We start from the raw sequence: 20,235 nt of genomic DNA, 5'->3' as shown, positions 1-20,235 counted from the left end.
GGGCCAAGTGCAGGGTACCCTCATCCCCTAGCACCGGCCCACGGCAGCCCATGGCTGTTAGGAGCGGCCATGATTGCAGTCCAGGTTGGCACAGGCTGCACCCTTCAGGGAAGCCCAGCGGCTCTGCTCGTTTTCCTCAGCGTGGCAAGTCCAGTCCTGCTGCACCAGGCAGCAGGTGGACTGCTCGTCGGCCCAAGTGTCCTGAGGGAGGGGCAGCAGTGCACGTCAGAGCAGGCTTTCCCCTCGCCTCCCCCAACAGCCAGAATGCTCAAATGTTCTGTCGTGGCTGCTCGTGGCTGACTTTGAGGGGCAGGTGTGGGAGGCAGAAGACACCTCCAGTCCACTGGACACGATCATCTGGAAATGCCAGGGCTCTGCTAATCAACCTGCACGTGGCCCTCACCTCATGTGTTTGTCTGGTGGGCACCTCCAGCCCACAGACTTGCTCACACTCATATGTAGCCTGTGCATCCCACAAACCCACTGTTGATTTTTTTCTTTTAATGGAAATAGAAGACATTTTCAACTTCTGTATGAGGGGGGTAAATGTTATCAATGACATGTCATCTTTTTTAAGAAATATTTTTTGTCACTGGATACAATACCTTTATTACATTTATTTCTATGTGGTGCTGAGTGAACCCAGTGCCTCACATGTACTAGGTGAGCACTCTACTGCTGAGCCACAACCCCAGCCCCATGACATGTTAAGTTTTGATGAGTTCATTTACTTCTTTTTTTTTTTTTAATACTTTTTCTAGTTGCCAATGAACCTTTATTTTATTTATTTACTTATTTATATATTTATTTACATGTGGTGCTGAGGATGGAACCCAGGGCCTCACACATGCCAGGCAAGCGCTCCACCACTGAGCCACAATCCCAGCCCAACAGTTCATTCACCTCTCACTAGCACCAGGACAGGAGGTGCCCACCACAGAGTCTGCCCCCTCTCACTCTATGGGTGCCCTCTGTAGGGCCTGCCCCAACTTGAATGATCCTGGGAACACAGGCTCAAGTACAGGTGGGGAGGCTAGCTCAAGTAGATGGGTACAATGTAGCCAATGGGCCAGGATGGTCAGGCCAGGGCTTGAAGACCCTGTATGTCAACTGCTAAGGTGGGAATTGCACAAATGTTCATGTGTTGGACCTTAATCCCAAATTCATATGATATTATCTGGAGGTATGGGAAGTCATTTGGATTAGATGAGGTCATGAGAATAGGCCTCCTATGATGACATTAGTGGCTTTATAAGAAGAGGAAGAAAGGCCCAAGCTGGAACTCTTGCTCTGTCTCTGCCATGTTATGATACAGCTTGAAGCCCTTGCCAAATGCTAAGCAGATGCCAGCACCATGTTCTTTGAACCAAGAGCCGAATAAACTTCTGTCCTTTATAAATTACTCAGTCTCAAATACTTTGTTATAGCAACTGAAAATGGAAGAAGCCACGGCTGTGAGCTCTGTGACTCTGCACTGCTGCCTCTTGGCTTAACAACAGTTTTTCCATGACTTTGTCTTGCCAACTTGATCAGTTCAGATGTGGTATTCCTCCACAACACTCTTTTTAACCACAGAACCATCTAGTGCCAAAGAGTTTCTTCTACCCATTGTTCAAACAATTCCATGGAATTGCTGCATTCTGTGCATATCTGAATGCAGGGGACAGGCTAAACAAGGAGAGCTCTCACTGGCAGGTCTACGGTGAACCCAAGGCCAGCCTGGTGTTTTGGCACTTGGTCCAAGATAGTATCAGAGCACTGTTGCCCAGAAACCACTGTGTGTGATGAGAAGACTTTAAACTGAATGGATGCAGGAATAATTAATAGAGGGGCAGGGGGAAGGAATGAATTAGACACCCAGACATGGAATAGCAGATAGAACATGAAAGGACAGTGGGGCAGGAGGTGCCCAGCAGCTCACAAGCAAGATGTCCACACCCAGACCCTCTGGCCTAACCCAGGGCACAGGAAGTACAACCTCAGCACATCTGCTATGAGGGGGGATAGGGCTTGTGACCCCAATCTCAGGGAGGAAGTGTGTCCTGAGACCACGTCTTCCTGGAATTCCAGGAAGCCAAGATGCATGGTGAGCAGGTGCTCACGGTTTCACATAGCCACAGGGGACTCTTCAGGGCTCACTATTCAGACAGTGGGCCTCCAGGTCCTCCCTTGGGCTCCACATGATCGATTCAACTCCGTGTGGACTAAATATAATTGAGAAAAAAATGTGTCTGTACTGAACATGTACAGACATTTTTCTTGTCATTTCCCCCTAAATAATAGAGTATATCAACTATTTACATAGCATTTATAGTGTCTTGGTTATTATAAGTGATCTATAGGTGATTTAAAGTACACAGGAGGATATGCATAGGTTATACACAAACAGTACACTGTACATGAGGGACTTGAACACCTGCAGATTGTGGTATCCATGAGTGTCCTTGGACTGATCTCCCTCAAACAGTGAGGGGTGACTATATCCACTGTACCCACAAAAATTGCCTCCCTGGACCTCTGTAGATAGGCCAGTTTTCCCAAGTTACCACTGAGACCCTGATCTAGAGCCCTGGTGATATCGGTCCATGAGGCCACGGACACTGCGGGACGGCTGTGCTAAGCATTTATCACATGCCAGCTCAGCAGCAGATGCTGGGGTGCTGCAGGGAGCAAACGCTGCTCTAAACAGTTCCTACTCCAGGGCGCCACAAAGTACCTGGGATCTTTTAAGGATGCTGATTCTGGCTCGGTAGATCTGGGATGATGCCTGACTTCCTGCATTTCTACAAGTTCCCAGGAGGCAGTGTTGTTGCTCCTCCTTGGTAGTAGCAAGCTTCTAGAAGGTGGCCTATGGCAAGGACAGCAGCATGTGCTGCTGGGCCTCCTGCTTGGCATGTGCCTTTATCTGCTGCTCCCACCCAGTGGCTACATACAGTTTAGGTCATCATGCTGATAACTGGCCCACTATTCCTCAGAGCATCACAAATAGGAGCAGATGAAGAGTAGCCTTTACCTGCCAGAAACTTTCATCAGGAGAAATCTCAGGAGGGGCTCACTGCCCATCAGTTGCAAAGGCAACTGAACTGTACTTTGATCAGAATTTTGTTTTGTTTTGCTTTGTTTGTTTGTTTTGGGTACTGGGGATTGAACCCAGGGGCACTTAACCATTAAGCCAAATTGCTGAGGCTAGCTTTGAACTTGCAATCCTCCCACCTCAGCCTCCCAAGCCTCTGGGATTACAGGTGTGTGCCACCATGCCCAGCTTGATCAGAGCTTCTTGATGGTCAAACGGTTCATTCTTTTTCTGGGGGGGGGGGGGGTACTAAGGATTGATCCCAGGGGCATTTGACCACTGAGCCATATCCCCAGGGTCTTGCTAAGTTGCTGAGGCTGACTTTGAACTCAGGATCCTCTGCCTCAGCTTCCTGAGCTGCTGGAATTGCAGCCGTGTACTACTGTGCCTGGCAAGGGCTTGGTTCTTAACCAGATAAGCCAGCAGCAGGGGTAGTGGGGAGGGAGTCTCTCCTGATGCTAGCTCCCCTAGAGTCTTTAAGAGAAAAGCTACCAAAATTAGGGGCCATTGAGTTTGACCTGGTGATAACCCCTGACCAAGTACATCTCAGATCCACCTTCATCATGCGGCTGCTCATCTGACCCTTGTCAGCCACCTGAGGCAACAATGACATGGTCAGTTTGCAGATGAGGAACCGATGCTCAGAGAGGTTGGGTGACTTGTTCTGCACAGGTGCCATGAGAGCAATTGCTCACTTCGTTTCTGCTGCATCTCATGGGAGTCCCTTGGGATACATGTGACCTACGCAAAGGGATGTGTTTACAGTCTTGGTCCATCTTTAGGTTAAAAAAATTAATGCGTTTATGGAGAAATACATAGACCCTTAGCAATTGGAAGAGTTTCAGTTCATTTCAGGAATTCAAATGTAGGTATTTAAATATCAACCTTTTTGTTGTTTGTTGTTAAGGATGACATGAAAATTAGGTCAGCCAAGTCTCACACCAGAGGACACCAGCTCTGGTTGCAGGATGGGAGGGCATTTATTCTCCCTTCCTTTTATTTCCTCACAGGCCTGCTAACAATGCCAATTTCTTATTTACTGTGAATGTTGAACTTGGGACATTTGTAATACAGGCTGAGCATCCCTGGATAAGAAGTCTTGATTATGGGGCATCTTAGATGTCAGATTTTCAGATTATGGAGGCTCAATCAGCAACATCTATGTAAATATTCCAAAATCTCAAAAACATTGAAATCTAAAATGTTTCTAGACCCAAGCATTTTGGATTAGAGAGTCTCAACCTGTACCAGGGCCACCACTCTGAAGTGGCATTTTTCCATTCATTCAGGAATCACTTCTTGTGTACCTGCCATGAAAGTGGCTTCCAGCCTGGAGAAGAGCCCCATCCTTGGAATTATGAATTGTCAAAAGGGTGAGTCAGACCAGAAGCAGTGCAGGAGTGTGACAGAGACCCATCTGGGGCAGCTAACCCATCCAAAGGTTAACTATCCCATCCAAGTATGGCAGGTATCCCGGCTGCCGGCCTGACCCTGCAAGACCCCCACACCGCACCATCAGGGGCAGCTATGCTCCCATTCCAAGACAGCTATATGTGCACAGGTCAGGCTGTGGCCATTCTCCAAGGGGGCCAGTGAGCCAAGGTGGTCGTTCAAGTAACCAGAGTTTCAGACAAGACAGATCCCGCAGTGAAGTCGAAGGTGGGTCTGCACTGCACTGTACAGGTAATCGCATATAAAGGCCAAGAACAGGCAAAGGTGTTGGAGGAAACGATGCCTGAAAATTACAAGAGGGAGAGAGAATGGTTTTCATTATGGTCTCCTGTTACCATAGACTGAAGAAGTTCCCGTCCCTGTCGGGCACAAGGCAGTAGCACGAAAGGCGGACTGTGCTGTCCTACAAGTCACTCAAAATGCAAGGCCAGCCTTGCCCACCTGTGGGTGCTGGGCACTCTCAGGGTGGTAGGCCAAGCCAAGTTACCCTAGGGATGGCTTTGCTCAATCCGCCCGCCTGCCCTGGATGTCACTCAGATCACGGTGACATCCATCCAGCACACTGCCCTGCTGCTGTCTTGATGCCAGCTTCCTGGGAATTAGGGGGCTCCCTCTGCAACACCCTGTGGCATGGAAGGGGGGTTAGTCTGCAAGCCCTGGGCCGCGGTGTGAACCCCACTCCCACCCTGTGACAGGGAGCCCAGGAAACAACAGTCACCCACAGGACCATCTCAACATCCTCAACACCAAAGCCCACTGGAGAGTCTAGCTGCCCGGCAACAAATGTCAGTCCGTCCTTACTCAGCCCCAGCCCTCCCTGGGGCCTCCTTCAAGGTTAAGTCCCCTTCCTCCTTCATGTCCAGGTGGTATCGAGGTCTATTTTCTTTGAGTTCAGCCTCTGGATACTGAGAGATGTTTCTTTCCTGTCCATCAATCTTGCTCTCAGCCCAGGGGAAGGAAGACTCCAGAGGAGTCTTGATACAAATTGAAACAAGAAAACAGAAAACTTTCCTCATTTGCTAAGAATGAATATAAGTCCTGAAAAGGCCCCGAAGCGGCACAAAGGCCTGATTTGTGCCTTATACGAAGGGCCTGTTATTGGAAGTTTCCAGACTAGTGCAAGACCCTGTGATAATCTTGCCTGAAGGTAGATTTAAAAAGAGACAAAAATGGAGGTTTCTCAGCCAGAGTTGAGCAAAGTCTCTCTGCTGGGCAGTGGGGAGACCTCAGAGTGTGCCAGTCTGATACAAAGAGTCTGAGGAGAAATAAGGGAAGTCGAGTAAGAGACGAGGTTGCCACAGACTTCAGGCAGAGACAGGTGTCAGCTCCACCCCATGCGTACCCAGGGCCAGGCCAGCAAAGCATTTTTGAGCACGTGCCTCCAACATATATTTCCTAGTATACCAAATGTTATTTACTCTACCGTCGTGTAATGTATATATTTTGGTTATGTTTATTTGGCATGCTAAATACACACTCGCACATGATGAGGTTTGGATCTGAGCTGTCCCCCAAGCTCCTGCGTCAATGCAGGAATATTCAGAGATGAAATGATTCAACTGGGAGAGCCTGAATGGACTGATGGTAACTGTAGGCAGGTCGGGCCTGGCTGGGGGAGGAGGGTCCCTGGGGATGTGCCCTGGAAGGGTGTCTCTTCCCTGTGGCCTCTCCCTCTCTCTGCTTCCTGGTTGCCATGAGTGAGCAGCTTTCTTCTGCCACGTCCTTCAGTCATGATGTTCTGCCTCACTTGGGCCCAAAGCAATAGAGTCAGCCCACCACGGACTGAAAACATGAGGCAGAATAAACATATTTTTCTCTAAGTTGCTGTCATCAGGCATTTTGGTCACAGAGACACAAAGATGACTAACAATATGTATGTATGTATGCATGTATGTATATGTGCATATAAAATATGGTCTATAACATACTACATAGTGATAATAACAAAATATAAATTTATATTATAAACACAGAAAAAGTAGAAACTAAAAACTAACAAGTTAAAAAGTTCTAAATAATACATCTGAATAGATGTTCTAATTTGGAGCTTGCCCAGCTTCATAAGCCCCACTTTGGGGATTTCTGGCTTAGAACAGTGGTTTTTCAAGCTGTGCATTTATTGGGTCCTGACCAGCATTTTAAAGATCTGAAATGGAATAAAAAAAGAAAACATCAGAATGCATCCCATGTGGCAACAAGGATAAAAGTAGCTTCACAAAACGTTTGTTTAGCTTCCCATGCACACGTGTGTGTGTCTTGGTTGGGGTGTAAAGCACACTTCTCATCGTGAGTCACAATCCCAACGACTGAAGGCCATGTCCGGGGACAGGGAGAAGACAGGCATTTCTTCCATTGGAAGTAAACGGCCCTGCACTTCCCTGCCCAGGGAGAGAATCCCTGATTTATCCAGGAGCAGGGCCCCTCTTAGCTGAGGGCTTGGGGCGGGGGTCCTTGCTAAGGACCACAAGGGGGCGCTCACAGTGTGGTTCACACTCAAAGATGCCGTGCACCTAGCAAGAGATGGAACATTTGTGCATCTGCAGCAGGGTGACCTTCAGGTGACAGAAATCCCCAAGGTCTGTGAGGAGGACCTGAGCTTACCCCAGCCCCGTGTGGCTGTGAGACTGAGGGTCACTGACTGCTTGGCCATTGTTTACAGAACAGCAGCCAGATTATCACTGAATTGTTCTGCTATTGCAGCCTTGACCACTTCATCACCACTTAAATTTAAACCATTCTCTATTATTTAAAATGCCTGCAGATGACAAGCATGTGCGTATGCTCACGCTGTCCACCCCCAGTCCACTCCCGACATCCTGGGGCAACCTCTGAATCAACAGAGTAATCAAGATCAGAGCTGATCATCAGTTAAGAGAATCAGACCTGCCTTATCCTCTCCCAAACACCTCCTTTCATAGATGGCTAAAGAGCTTAGTACCAGGCACACAGCAGGTGCTCAGTAAATACCTATTTAAAGCATGAATGCATGAACATTTGCCTGTGTGTACAGTAAGATCCGTTTGTTGAGTATATCCTAAATACTGTGCTCAGCACTCCTCATCCCTTTTCCAGAGCTGTAAATAACATCCCACTTTGCAAATATGGGGCCATTAGCCAGCAGATAGGTAGTCTGACTAAAGAGGGTGTGGCAGAGACCGGTGGGTCCGAGTGTGTGACCTTCCTTGCGTTCACTCACTGAGTACCTGCTGCCAGTTAAGCTGTGTTCCAGGGAAGAGGTGGCCGGTGAAGCTTTCCATAGAAAGAGCTTTCCTTGAGGATGCATCCCATGGTCACGTAGGAGCTTAAGTATATTCATAATGTAACTAACTCATTAATACAAACCGAAGGGATGTTGTATTTGAGAAAGGTGAAATGGGGAAGACAACTACCTTCACAGAGAGGGGCCTGAAGCGACAGGAGTCTTTCAAGGCAGTGGAGAGGCACAGGCAGGAACTGGCTAACACACACATGATGGTGTGTGTGTGTGTGTGTGTGTGTGTGTGTGTGTGTGTGTGTGCATGTGCACAGGTACCTGTGGTGTGTGCTCACGGATGGACACGAAGCCTCTGTCGACTTCTGAAAAAAGGGCTGTAAGTTCCTTGGAGTTGGAGAAGAAGGATTTGGGGGGTCCTCAGAGAGTCCTGGGTCAGTGTGGCAGAATGGGAAGGGCTGTGTTCAGGGGTCTGGCCAGCAGGGAGGAGAGACCTTCCGCCCACAAACCATGTGAGGCCAATGATTCAGCAGACTAAGCGGTTCTGATTAGCAAGCACACACTGAATGCTGGCAGTTCTGCTTGGCACTTCAGGAGCGTCGGTGGGAAAAAATTAGACAAATCTCCCAATCTCAGGGAAACTCAGGAAAGCAGACAAGAAGCAAACAGGTATCTCATCGTACAGAGTCTGCTGAATGGTGAGAAGCATATGGAAGAAAATGACTGAGGGAAGCCTGTGTCAGGATGGGGCAAGCTGCAGGTTACATAGGGAGGCAAGGGAGGGAGCCAGCTCCACTGCAGTCTGAGGAAGAGGGAGGAAGAGTCAGGCACTGCATGTGCAAAGTCCCTGTGGTAGCAGTGTGGCTGGAGCCTCTAAGGAGGAATAAGGAAGCCAGGGCAGCTGGAGCAGACTTGTGAGCATAAATGAGGTCAGTGTGGCTACAGACGGAGACAGACTTTGGGTCCCCTAGGAAGCCTTCGTTTCCCTCTGAGTGAGGTGGCAGGCCTGGGAGGGTTTACCATAGTACAAGGACCTGACAAGATCCCCAACTACTGTGCTCAGAAAAGATTGTTGGCGTGAGGCGTGCTAAAGTCATTGCAATAATGTCACTGAGAAATGCTCACAATTTAATGAGAAAAGAAAGATAGAAAAACAGCACAACCCCCAATATATGTAAATTTATACATAGAAAAGAACGAAGTAAATAGAACTATATGCCGACGTTTCATCGGTTCTTTTCCTACGTGTGTGTTCATATTTACTGGTAGGATTATGAGTGCTTTTAATTTTCTTTTTCACACTTTTCTGAATTCCCCTACTTTGGCAATAGCCAGGTATGACTTCTATAATCAGAAAAAACATTGAAAATGAAACAGAAGGGTGGATTGGGCGGGGCTGCCTGCGGTCCTGGGGAGACTTCAGGGTCCTGCAGTCACCTTGCTCCTTCCTTGTGACCGAGACTGAGTGCCATAAAAGCCTCTGTTGCTTTCTCAGTGTTTGAAGAGCACAGGTGAGGTCTAGCAAGGTTTCCTCTTTCTGGGCTGGTTTGGTTTTGAGCCGCAGGTGACAGTCACCAGCTGAGAAGGAACACAGGCTTCCTAATCGGGCTCCTGCAGAGGCTCAGGAATTGTCGGGGAGCCTCCCCAGCATCATGCCCCAGACCTGAGAAGGTGGGAAGGGGAGACCAGGCCACGTGAACTAGGAATTAGAGGAAGCTGAGAAGCAGCAGAAGGCAGGTGCAGACCTGCCCAGGTGTGCGGGGGTGAGAACCAGCTGCAGACCTGCATGCACACTTGCGCCCTCCCCGTCAGCTAGCCGACTGTCGGGGAAGCTCTGCTGGCCACAGAATGCTCGAGCTGTTGTAGCAGACAGGAAGGGAGAAGATGCGCAGCTAGCCAGCGTTTTGTGGCTTGGCCTCCTCTGCTGTTCTCCTGCGGTGTTTTAAAGCAAATTGCAGAAACCGTATGAGTCCACCTGCAGGACTCAATGAGGACCTCTGACAGGTGACTGGATCCACGTCACCAGTCCACCTGGAGCCACTGGGGAAGAAGCTGAGAGCCCTTGGGGACACTTCCTCTTCCCAGTCTCCAGCTCTGATACAGGCAAGGGCATTGGCAAAAGCTGTATCCCTCTCCATGGGGGGAGCATCCCAGGGTCTCTGCTCACAGAGCGAGAGCTAGCAAGTTCTTTTGCTTTGGGGTCTGATCAACATTATTCTCTGAGATTTATCCAGCACGACACTCACACTTCAGTTTCCATCTCTCAGAGACCTGTCTCATTCCTCCATTAGACGCAGGAATGGGGTGTGATAAATAACTACAACTAAAACTGCAACATTGGCCCAATACATTTCCCACAAAGTTGCTCGCTGAATGAACTGGGCTGTAAATTTGGCAGTAAGGAACAAGCAGAATTTTGGCTACATAAAGGTCTCCTTGTAAATACAAAAGGTTTACAGACATATTAATGTGACTTCCTGGGCTTATTCGTCTGTCCCTGATCTTGGCCTGCATCAGCTTAGGGTGCAATCGCTGGTTCCTGAACACAGGATCACACTACACCTGAACACCTGGTTTCACTGGGGCTCGGGCCCCACCCAGTCCCTGGGATGCAGGTGTGGTGGCTCTCTGGGGACCACTCACCTGCCTCCCCGCACTGAAGTGCGGAGCTCAAGCTCTGCCCCAACATGCTTTAGCATGCCTCACCCCAACAATCTCTTCTGAGCAGCAGTTGGGGATCTTGTCAAGTCCTTGTACTATGGTAAACCCTCCCAGGCCTGCCACCTCACTCAGAGGGAAACGAAGGCTTCCTAGGGGACCCAAAGTCTGTCTCCATCTGCAGCCACACTGACCTCATTCATGCCCACAAGTTCGGAGGGTTTCAGATAGGCTGCCTTGACCCAGCCTTTGTGGAAACTCACTCTCCAAGTTGTTGCTTTGGTTTCCTTCACACCGAATGAAATGTTAAAACAAATGCAAATTGTTTCTTTTAAAAGGATTGAAGTTCTCCTTTTCTGATTCACATTGTACCCTCAAAAATAACACTCTAGCACTGACATGCAAGTTTGCAACAAGACTTGGGGGCTTCTTACTGCTCTCTAGAGTGACACAGGGAGGGGAAGGAGATGTCCAAGTGATGGGAAGGATCACTTCTGACACTGGGCCCAGGCATTGTCTGGCACTTTGCCTATGACGCTGATTCAGTCCTCACGAGATCCCTGAGGAGGTGAAGCTGTTACCCCATGTTATGGCTGGGATGGAGGTGTTCCCAACAGCTCATGTGTGAGACAATGCAAGGTTTAGAGGAGAAATGACTGGTTATGAGAGCCCTAACCCAATTAACAAATTGATGCCCTGATGGGCGTAGCTGAGTGGTAACTGGCGGTGGGTAGGGTGCTACAGGAGGAGGTGGGTCATTGGGGGCATGGCTTTGGGGGCTAGTGGAGTCTCTGTCTACTGTCTGATCATCATGGGAGCTGCTTCCCTCTGCTGCACTCTTTTGCCATGAAGTTCAGCCTTACTCAAGCCCTGAGGAATAAAGCCAGCTTCTATGGACTGAGACCTCTGAACTCATGAGCCCAAATAACTTTTCTTCCTCCACAGTTGGTCTAGTCAGGTCTTTTAGTCATAGCAGTAAAGAAGCTGACTTAAACACAGATGAGGAAACTGAAGGATGGGGATATTAAATGATGCACCCAGAGTCCGGTGAGTGACAGCTGGATTGAAGCCTGAGGAGTCCTCTGCTCTACTACCTCCATCCTAAGACAGGGAGGGGCCTGGCCTATCAAAAGGACAGAGCAAGGTCAGAGGAATGCCAGCAAACCTGGGCAGTGAGTAGGGCTGGGTAGTGCTGGGTCGGGCAAGGTGGAGCCCATGGCAGAAGACTGGCAGAAGAGTCTGCTTATTCTAAGAGCAATGGATTCTGCTGGAGACTTTCAGCAGGAGTAAGGCGGTCCAAGTTAACTTGTAGAGATGGTTCTGCGAATGTAGAAAGTGGACCATGAGCAGGTAAGATGGGCAGAGGCCAGTTGGGAGCCTGTGAAGCTGGGCTACTCTGAGACTATCTGCCCACACTGCAGGGCCCCAAGACCCTATGGGCTTCCTATGCCCATGCCCCAAACCTTTTAATCCAGAAGGTTCTCACTACATTCATTTACACTATCAAAGCTCACCTAGGCACAGGTGGGGATGGGCTCAGAGATGATGAGGACGTGGTTAGGAGATTGAGGCTTTGAAAGGAAGGGACCAAAATGCAGAGTAAGCACCAAAGTCTTCAGAGTGACCTGGGAGACCACAAAATCTGCACCTTACTGTCTGATTCCACCACCCTCCCTCCCTGCCCCCCAGCAGCTCAGTCACCCTGGCCTCTGCTGCCCCTCAGAGGGTCACCATTGCCTGCAACCTGCCCTCCACCCTCACCACCTTGCCCACAGGCCCCATTCTCAACCGGTTTCTGAGCACTCCCACTAAAACTGTGGTTCTCTCCTCCCCACCATCCCATGCCCCTTTCCCAGATTTGATACCCTCCAAAATTTCTTAGCCTCATTGTTTGTCTCTTCCCACCACAATGCAGGCTGCTAGATGGTTCTCTTACGTTTTTTTCCATGATTGTACCCCTGAGGCCTGGCACCTAGCAGGTGCTCAGGAAATGAATGAATGAATGAATGAACAAATGAATGAACAGCGGCTCCCTGGTGGCCTGAAAGGGACAATGTGGAGAGTATTCCATAGCAGTGGAAACCTGCTCTTTCAGTTGAGGCTAAGCCACCAACAGAAACCTAAGGCACGAAGAGCAAGACCTCCCAGCTGTTGGCAGTGGCCCTGGAGACGGATGTACTTCTGTGTTTCCAGTTGAAGTCAGGACGAAGGCTCTCCTCGAGACTCCAGGCGCTGTCTGTCCTACAGGATGTGAGGGAGGAGGGGCGGCCCTCATGGACGAGGGGCCAGCCCTGAGTGTCAGTGTCGGTGACAATTAGGAAGCCTCTAAACTCATCCGAACACTTCCCAGAGAGCCAGGCAGAGCCCTGCCGGATGCTGAGGGGATGCAGGAGCAGAAGTTAAGAAGGAAAAATTGCAGAAAACAAGACGTCTGGAAAAGACAGTGATCAACCAAACCTTGGCCTCTGCTTCCCCACAGAGAGAGAGTTCTGATAGCTTCAAATAGAGCTCTAAATTGCTCTCACTTTGAGGGGTTTGAAAGACAAAAAGCAGAAGAAAGTGGCTTTTAGCTCCTGCAGTGGCTGAGCTGGAACAAGACGGAGGCAGAACTGGCTGCCTTTTCTCTCTCGGCAGTGTCGGTTGAACAAGGAGGCCCCCACGCTCTCCCCAGGTGCACATGCAGGGTGCAGCATGTTAGCCCACCACCTGCAATTTGCTTGCTCTCTTTTCTAAACAGGAAGTGTTGACAAAACTTAAACACAAGGAGGAGCATAAAGACAGGTGAGGCATCTTCCCAACTGGCCTGGAGCACTGATCTCGGGAATAATCCCTCGCCAAGTATGAGAGTGAATGGTGAGGCCGTGACTCCAAACTGCGGTCAGTTCCTCACACAGGCTGGCTCTGCGCTGGAACAAGAAGGCCTGGAGTTGCGCCACGGACCCCCAGTGACTCCAGATGAATATGTTTGGTTCCAGCTGCAAAATCAGACACACCATTCCCCTTGCATCCCTGGCCTTAGCCGAGAAGGGTCTCACTGGTGGGGCAACGTGGAATCTGACAAGTTTCCTCCCCAACTTCTTTATTTTCAAATGTTTAATTATTTAATTTTTAAGCGTCATTTTTCTGAGACAGCATCTTATTGTGTTTCCCAGGCTGGTCTTGAACTTCTGGGGCTGAAGTGATCCTCTTGCCTCAGCTTCCGGAGCAGTTAGAACTACAGACACCCAGCCTATAAATCTGAGACTGAGTAAAATAAGCCAGAAATAAGCCAAAGTAGTCATTGAACTCCCTACACATGGACTTTAAAAGAAAGTCAAGGGCCAGTGTTGTAGCTCAGTTGGTAGAGTGGTTGCCTTGCATGCACAAGGTCCTGGGTTCAATCCCCAGCACCACAAGAAAAAAAAAAAAAATAACAAAAAACAAAGTCAAATGTGGAGATACAGAGAATAAAATAGTGGTTACCAGGAAATGGGGAGGGGTGGGGTGAATGAGCAGCTGTAGGTCAAAGAACAAGCAGGCGCATCTTATGCAGGATGAACAAGTCAGAAGAGCTAAGGTCCACCATGAGGGCTACAGGTCATAATAGTGAATAGTGTATGACAGTTGAAGTTTTAGTTACATGCCTAGCTACATGAGTACCTGCTTTTGCCCCAGGGGAAAATGATACATGGATGACGGATATGCTAATTTGTTCTACTACAGTAACCACTTCACTGTGTATATGTATCTTATAACACGTTGTCTACCTTAAGAATACACAAGGACATTTGCTTTTTAAAAGTGTGGATGATGCTTCCCTGGGCCCATCTCCAGATTAAGACCAGTTCTTCGAGGCGGTCATGTTCTGAACACTCTAGAGTGAAGCCAGCAAGGGCCCCGAGAACGCAGTTCCAGGGTTAAACCACCCATGAGAAGTGGGATGAGACTGTCCAGGTCAGCTGGGGAGGGTTCCTAGCCCAACTGGGAAGTGTTCCCTCCCCAGGATGCCTGACAAAAGGAATATTCAGGGACGGGAAACCTTGACAGCCGTGGGTCCTGGGTGTGGCTGGCCATGGGGGTTTCTCAGTAGGAGAGCGGAAGCATGTTCCCCCAAAGGTGCTCTCAGAGTAGATGCAGTTGAAGAGCATCTGAAAACATGACAGGCCCTGGCATTCAAGGGAAGGTCCAAAGAGGACACCCCATGTAGTAGCATGAGGGACAGGAGTCAGGATAAGACAAGTAGTTAGGGGTTTCAGGGGAATGTTTCAAAGTCTTGAGGCCAAGGAACATGGTTGCAAGAGAAAAGGGTGTGTTTAATGTGGAATCAGAGGATGAGGACTGAGGTAAGGCCACTAGGCTTGGGGCCAGGAGGTAGCAATGGGAAAGTGAGGGGGACCTCGCAAGCTCTGGTCAGGGGCGCCATGTGGGCAGGGCCTTCCACTGCCCCAGGCTCTCAGGGCTGGGACCAGAGCTTTTCAGGTGACTCTGACTCTCACTGAAATTTGCAAGTCATTGCTCTGGACCCTTCAGATAAAAAAGGTCAAAATGAAAAGACCAGACAGGAATTAGACCATCCAGAGGGAAGATAAGTCAAAGTCCTGTGCATGTAGTCATGGTAGAGAGTGAGGCAGGCAGGAGCAGGTGGCTCAGGAGGCCTGTGGAGGGCAGGTCTCAGACTCTGTGTCCCCTGAATGACAAGATGCATGGACGATGGAGAGACAGGGACAAACTGAGGTCAACAAGGAGCCAGTCAAGAGAGTTTTGAGTCAGGTGAAAAAATCCTGTCATCCCCCACTTGGTTTATGTCATTGAATTATTATTGCCTCTGTGAGTGACATAGCATAGTAAGGCAAGAAAACAGCGAGAGCCTAAGGTCCCCACGGTCAGACCCACCGCAGGCACGTGGCTATTTTCCATAGGCCTCCGGCATGCTCCACTGCCCGGGGTCACAACAAACGCAACCCTCACAATCTTCCTCTTCCTTCAGATCCAGAACACGGCCCTGCACTCTGACAGACTGCAGGAGGTGACACTCCTCCTGAATCACCATCTCGAAACTGCTGCTCACAGCAGAGGTGGTTCCCACCTTTCGTTCCCGGCCTCTTCTCAGGACCACAGATCAGCAAACACACAGAAACCAGGAACGGGGGCTACTCCCGGCCAACGTCTCTCTGGCCTAGATTGAGCCTGCTGATCACGGGCTGAGGATCAGAGCCACTCTGAGGCTCCTGAACTAGTATCTGCTTGTGCAGCCTTGAGTTCCCTGGAGGAACTCACGTAGTGTTGTGTCTGCCTGTGAGCGAGGTCAGGGGCCCCGGTGTGCAGGGACAGCCTGGCGAAGGTGGGCGGGGTAAAATCAAACCTCATGAACTGTGGCATGAAGCTCCATCTGGCCCTTGGTCTCACCAGTGTTTAGGGTAGGTTGTGGTCAGGGCCACTCATGGTCCCCATGGAAGTTCTCATGGAGGTTAGTAAGTAAAGACAAAGGGTTTCACAGGAGGGTCTCAATCTCCTGTGCCGCTTATCCAGGTAAATGTGGGAGAAACTTTCTTCCGAATGTCTGGGGGAGAGGGGAAGGAGTTTGGGGAGATGAGGCTGGAAAAATAGATCAGGACCACACTGCAGAGGGCCTGGAATGCCAAAGTAATAGGATTTTACTCTGTAGACAAGGGGACAATTGCAGATATTTTTAACAAACATGTACTGGCATTCACACACCACCTGGTGGGGGTGACAAAGCTGACTGTGTCCCCCACCAGATCCTTCATGGTCTTTTGAGGCCCGTGTGCCAGGGGGGCAGGTGGGCAAGGGGAGCTTCTCACTGAGTGAAGTGTAGGTCACCAGTGGTTGACAATGCGGGGCAGCAGAAGAAGGTCTAGGTCTAGAACCAGGTGGCTGTGCTCCAACACCAACCTGGTGGGCCCTCTGTCTGCTCATCTGTAAAGTGGGGGCACTTACTGTTTTCAGATGTCCATGTTGTTGGGAGGATTAAAGTAAAGAACTACTGAGAAGTGTTTGGCACTCAGTCTGCATGGAAGCCCCATGTGGCAGCTCTTGACCTCAGTACTGGTGAAGAGTTTTCCCTTAGAAAGGAGCTCCAGGTCAGACCGCACAGCAACACGGGAGGTGAGCGTGTTGAGCTTACCTCCACGTACAGCAGGGGGAAGATCCCGATCTTGTCTCCCAGCATGCCTTCTGCCCAGTTATCATCTACTCTTCGGATCACGGTCAAAACTTCATCCTGAGGTTTCCAGAGCCCACCAGGTAGACACACACACCAAAAAGGGAAAAAAGAGACTGGTTAGTACAACTGAGGCCAACAAAGGATTCTAAGAAGGGTGTATTGTCCATTCAGACTCTGGCATGTCTGAAAAAATGAAAAAGCAAATTTTCATTTCACCCACAGTTTTCCTCTTGTTTCTCTCTCTCTCTCTCTCTCTCTGATGCTATTGATCATAGCTGCAAAGATCTCTAAATGGAAAAGTTTAGCATTTTACAATATAGTTAGCATTTTAAAACACATGCTTCTATTATTTATTTAATGAAATGAAAATATTTTGAATAAAAATAAATTCAGCTAAGTAGAAAATGTTTTAAGTTTCTGGCTTCATCAAAGAACAAAGAAAAAAATAACCCAATCCAACTACATTTATTTAGAGTCGTGAGCACATAAAGCTTTGAATAACCCTCTTAAATTCTTTGGCGTATCAGACAATACCAAGTATAAATGTACAAAGTGGAAACAGATGGAAGGAGAGGGAGAGAGGCAGGAGGAGGAAGGAAGAGGAGCTTTCGGGGAGCCAAGACTGGGAGACAGACTGTCGGTGAGGAAGGAAATACTCAGGTATTGGCAGAGGTGCCAGGAGCCCCAGAGACAAAGGCAGGTTGTAGGTGAAAGAAAGAAAGAAAGGCCCGAGAAGAGAGAGTGACCCAAAGGGGGAAGTGACCAGAGGGGACCTGGAGAGAGAAACACAGCTACAGCCAGTGATAGGAGGGCAGAGGCCTCCACAGGGATGCCCTGGGCAGGCCTGGTGACCACAGAAGCAGTCCCTGCCCCCAAGTCATTCTCCCGGAACAAACCTTTCCTTTAGTGGTGTGGAACCTGCACCCCAGGGCTGTCTGCCTGAACTTTCCCCCACTGAGCCCTGTCCTGGGCAGCTGTTAGGAGCCCAGCTGGCCCAACTGGCACTTTGATGTGCTAGGGGCTGACGGTCCAAGACAGCCTAGGGGAAGAACCCCCATTAGATCTGAAGGTGCCATCTGCCTTCCCTAAGAGCCTCTGTACTGTTCCTTGAAGAAGTAAGTGGGCCTCGTGCTCGGCAGCCTTCCCATGGTTATCTGGGATGCTGCTGCCCTGGGAGATGTGGGGTTGCACAGTTTGGGGGTTCATCCCAGGTGAGAGAGAAACATCCGGTGCAAGCTGGTCACACCCTGCAGAGAACTCAGAAGGAGAGGCCAGGATGGAGCCCTTGGATGCTTCTCAACCTCCCATTGGGGGTGGGGGGTGGGGACAGGGCAGAGCGTGCGGGGGTCCAGTCACACCCCCACTCTCCCTGCCTTCACTCCCTGCTGCCAGCTGCTTTCACGAGAAGATCTGTGACCTCAGAACTCACTCATGCTCCACATAATGACATTTAACTTAATGATGGACTGTGTATGACACAGTCCTGGTTCCATGAGATTACAATGGAGCTGAAAAAGTCTACCACCTGGTGACTTTGTACTTGTCACAGTATGCACACATTGGTGGTACTGTGAGTGTAAACATAACTACACTACCAGCCACAGAGAAAGTACAGCACATGTGATTATGCACAGCACATAATACTTGATGGCAATAAATGACTGTTACTGATGTATGTATGTACTATGCTGTACTTTTAACCATTGTTTCAGAGTGTATTCCTGCTTCCTGTAAACAGCAAGCCATGTTACACCAGCAGCTGCCTCGTGCATATTGTGTTTATTGCATCTCTGGATTGCACTGATTTCTCTGGTGCTTGATTGAACCTCAGGTTGTCATGCTGGCCCTTAGAACAACGGGCTATGCCTCATCTGTGTACCATGCCTCCTATGTGTGGAGTAGGCTTTGCCATCTGGATTTGTGTAAGCAGCCTCTGTGATATCCACACAATGATTAAATTACCCACTGGCACATTTATTTATTGTTCAGAAATGTCCCTGTCATTAAATGACACGTGGTTGTATCTCTTTTTCCAATTTATATCATAAGCCAGAAGTATGCAACAGGCATTCAAGGGAATCAAGTCCCTTTATGTGGGTGAGGTAGTCAGTTCTCACTCCAAGATGGTGTTTTGCAGGGCTTGCTTCCAGCAGATGCTCAGCCCTGGGAGGGTCTAGAGCCAAGTGTGGAGGACTGGTGGGAGGGACACACACAGAGGAGAAAAAGACACCAGATTAATTTTGGTTAAGAAAAATTGAAGAGCCACACCATTATCTAATGCTTTTTGAGACATTAAAGCCAAAGAAATAAAATACAGCAAGAAGTATAAATATTGGAAATATGGGTATATACCCATATTTTTTTACCTAGAAAAACAGAGTAGCAACTAAAAATCAAAATAAGAATTTGAGATTTGAGGAAGGCTGCCAATTTTAAAATAAATTCATAAACATCTTTGGATTTCCCATATACCAGCAATAATCAGTTAGAAAATGGCTAACCATTAAAAATATGCCAAAAATAATTCCATAAGGATTAAAGGCATGTTTTTAAAAACTTGAATATCTAAGAAGAAAATATGAATAGATTTTAATCTTGTGCTGGATAAGGTATGATAACAAAGATTTGGCTGAAGAAAATCTAAATCCTTTATGTTAAAAATAATGTACAAAAAACAAAAAGTCAAACTAGAAAAATATTTGCAGACTATAAGAGAGATAAAGGCTTCCTCTCCTAGCTATCAAGAGACTTTAAATGACAGTGGGGGAAAAGACAAATACTTAAAAGGAAAAATAAGCCAGGGGCAAAAATCCAGGAACTTACAAAAGAAGAAAAGCAAATTCCCATTAAACACATTTTAAAATATCAGACCTGACTGAAAATCAAAGAAATACAATTTTAAATGAAGAAATTCTTTTTCTTCTGCTGTGTTCTTTCTGCCTGTCAAATTAGCATGGATGAATATGAAAGTGACTCACCATGGCGGCCAGTAGGCAAGGGACAGGAACGTGAATTTAGGGCAGGCAGTTTGTCAGTTCCTATCAAGTCTTGAAAGCCTGTAACACCCCCTGACCTGAACATGACATGTTTTTTCCTGTGAAAATCCACTGTGTAGATTGACTTAGCTCTGAGGATGTTCATTTTGGTGTTTGTCAAACTAGAGAAAAACTGAAGTCAAATGCACAGCAAACACACGTAGGCCTTTCAAAAACACATCAATGGTAGCACACCCTCCACGCTATTATGGACCTTGCTTTTTCCACTCACTTTTGGTAAGGATTGTTCTATGACTATGCATATAGATCTCCTTCACTCTTTTAACAGCTATATAGTAACATTCTATTATACTAATGTACTATAATTTATTAAGTGAACTTGGTAGTTATTTTAAGACAGAAAACTAAAAAGATTCAAAACCCATTTGTATAAAGTCCATTAGATAAACATATCATTATTGATTTTAAAAATATGACCCTATTTATAGGGAAAAAATTAAAAATATATGTACTTAGAAACAGTGGGACAAGGTATATGCCAAAATTTGTATAGTGGATAACTTTAGGAGAAGGAAGGGGTAGGTCCTTTTCTATTTCCCAAATATTTTCAATTAATATCAATCTGTTTTATAACAGAATTGCCTCAGAAACCAGAAAACAAATCCAGGAGGGAAACAAGAGG

At 48.1% G+C, this 20,235-nt stretch overlaps 1 protein-coding gene across 4 annotated transcripts in view; it reads right to left on the bottom strand.

Moving 5' to 3' along the window:
- SH3RF3 (SH3 domain containing ring finger 3) overlaps positions 1-20,235 on the bottom strand; it is a 387,937-nt gene that overhangs the window by 96,856 nt on the left and 270,846 nt on the right. For all 4 annotated transcript variants that reach the window (XR_013759283.1, XM_079111162.1, XM_079111164.1 and 1 more), the window contains exon 3: positions 16,519-16,614. Coding sequence is in view for 3 of the 4 variants with exons in the window: in XM_079111162.1 (XP_078967288.1) it covers positions 16,519-16,614 (96 nt within the window). In the remaining variant the exon portion in view is untranslated. The remainder of the gene's footprint in view (positions 1-16,518; positions 16,615-20,235) is intronic.

This window comes from Sciurus vulgaris, assembly GCF_902686455.1.
Source record: "Sciurus vulgaris genome assembly, chromosome: 14".
Lineage (NCBI taxonomy): Eukaryota > Metazoa > Chordata > Mammalia > Rodentia > Sciuridae > Sciurus > Sciurus vulgaris.
This window is presented reverse-complemented; position numbering and strand designations above follow the sequence as displayed.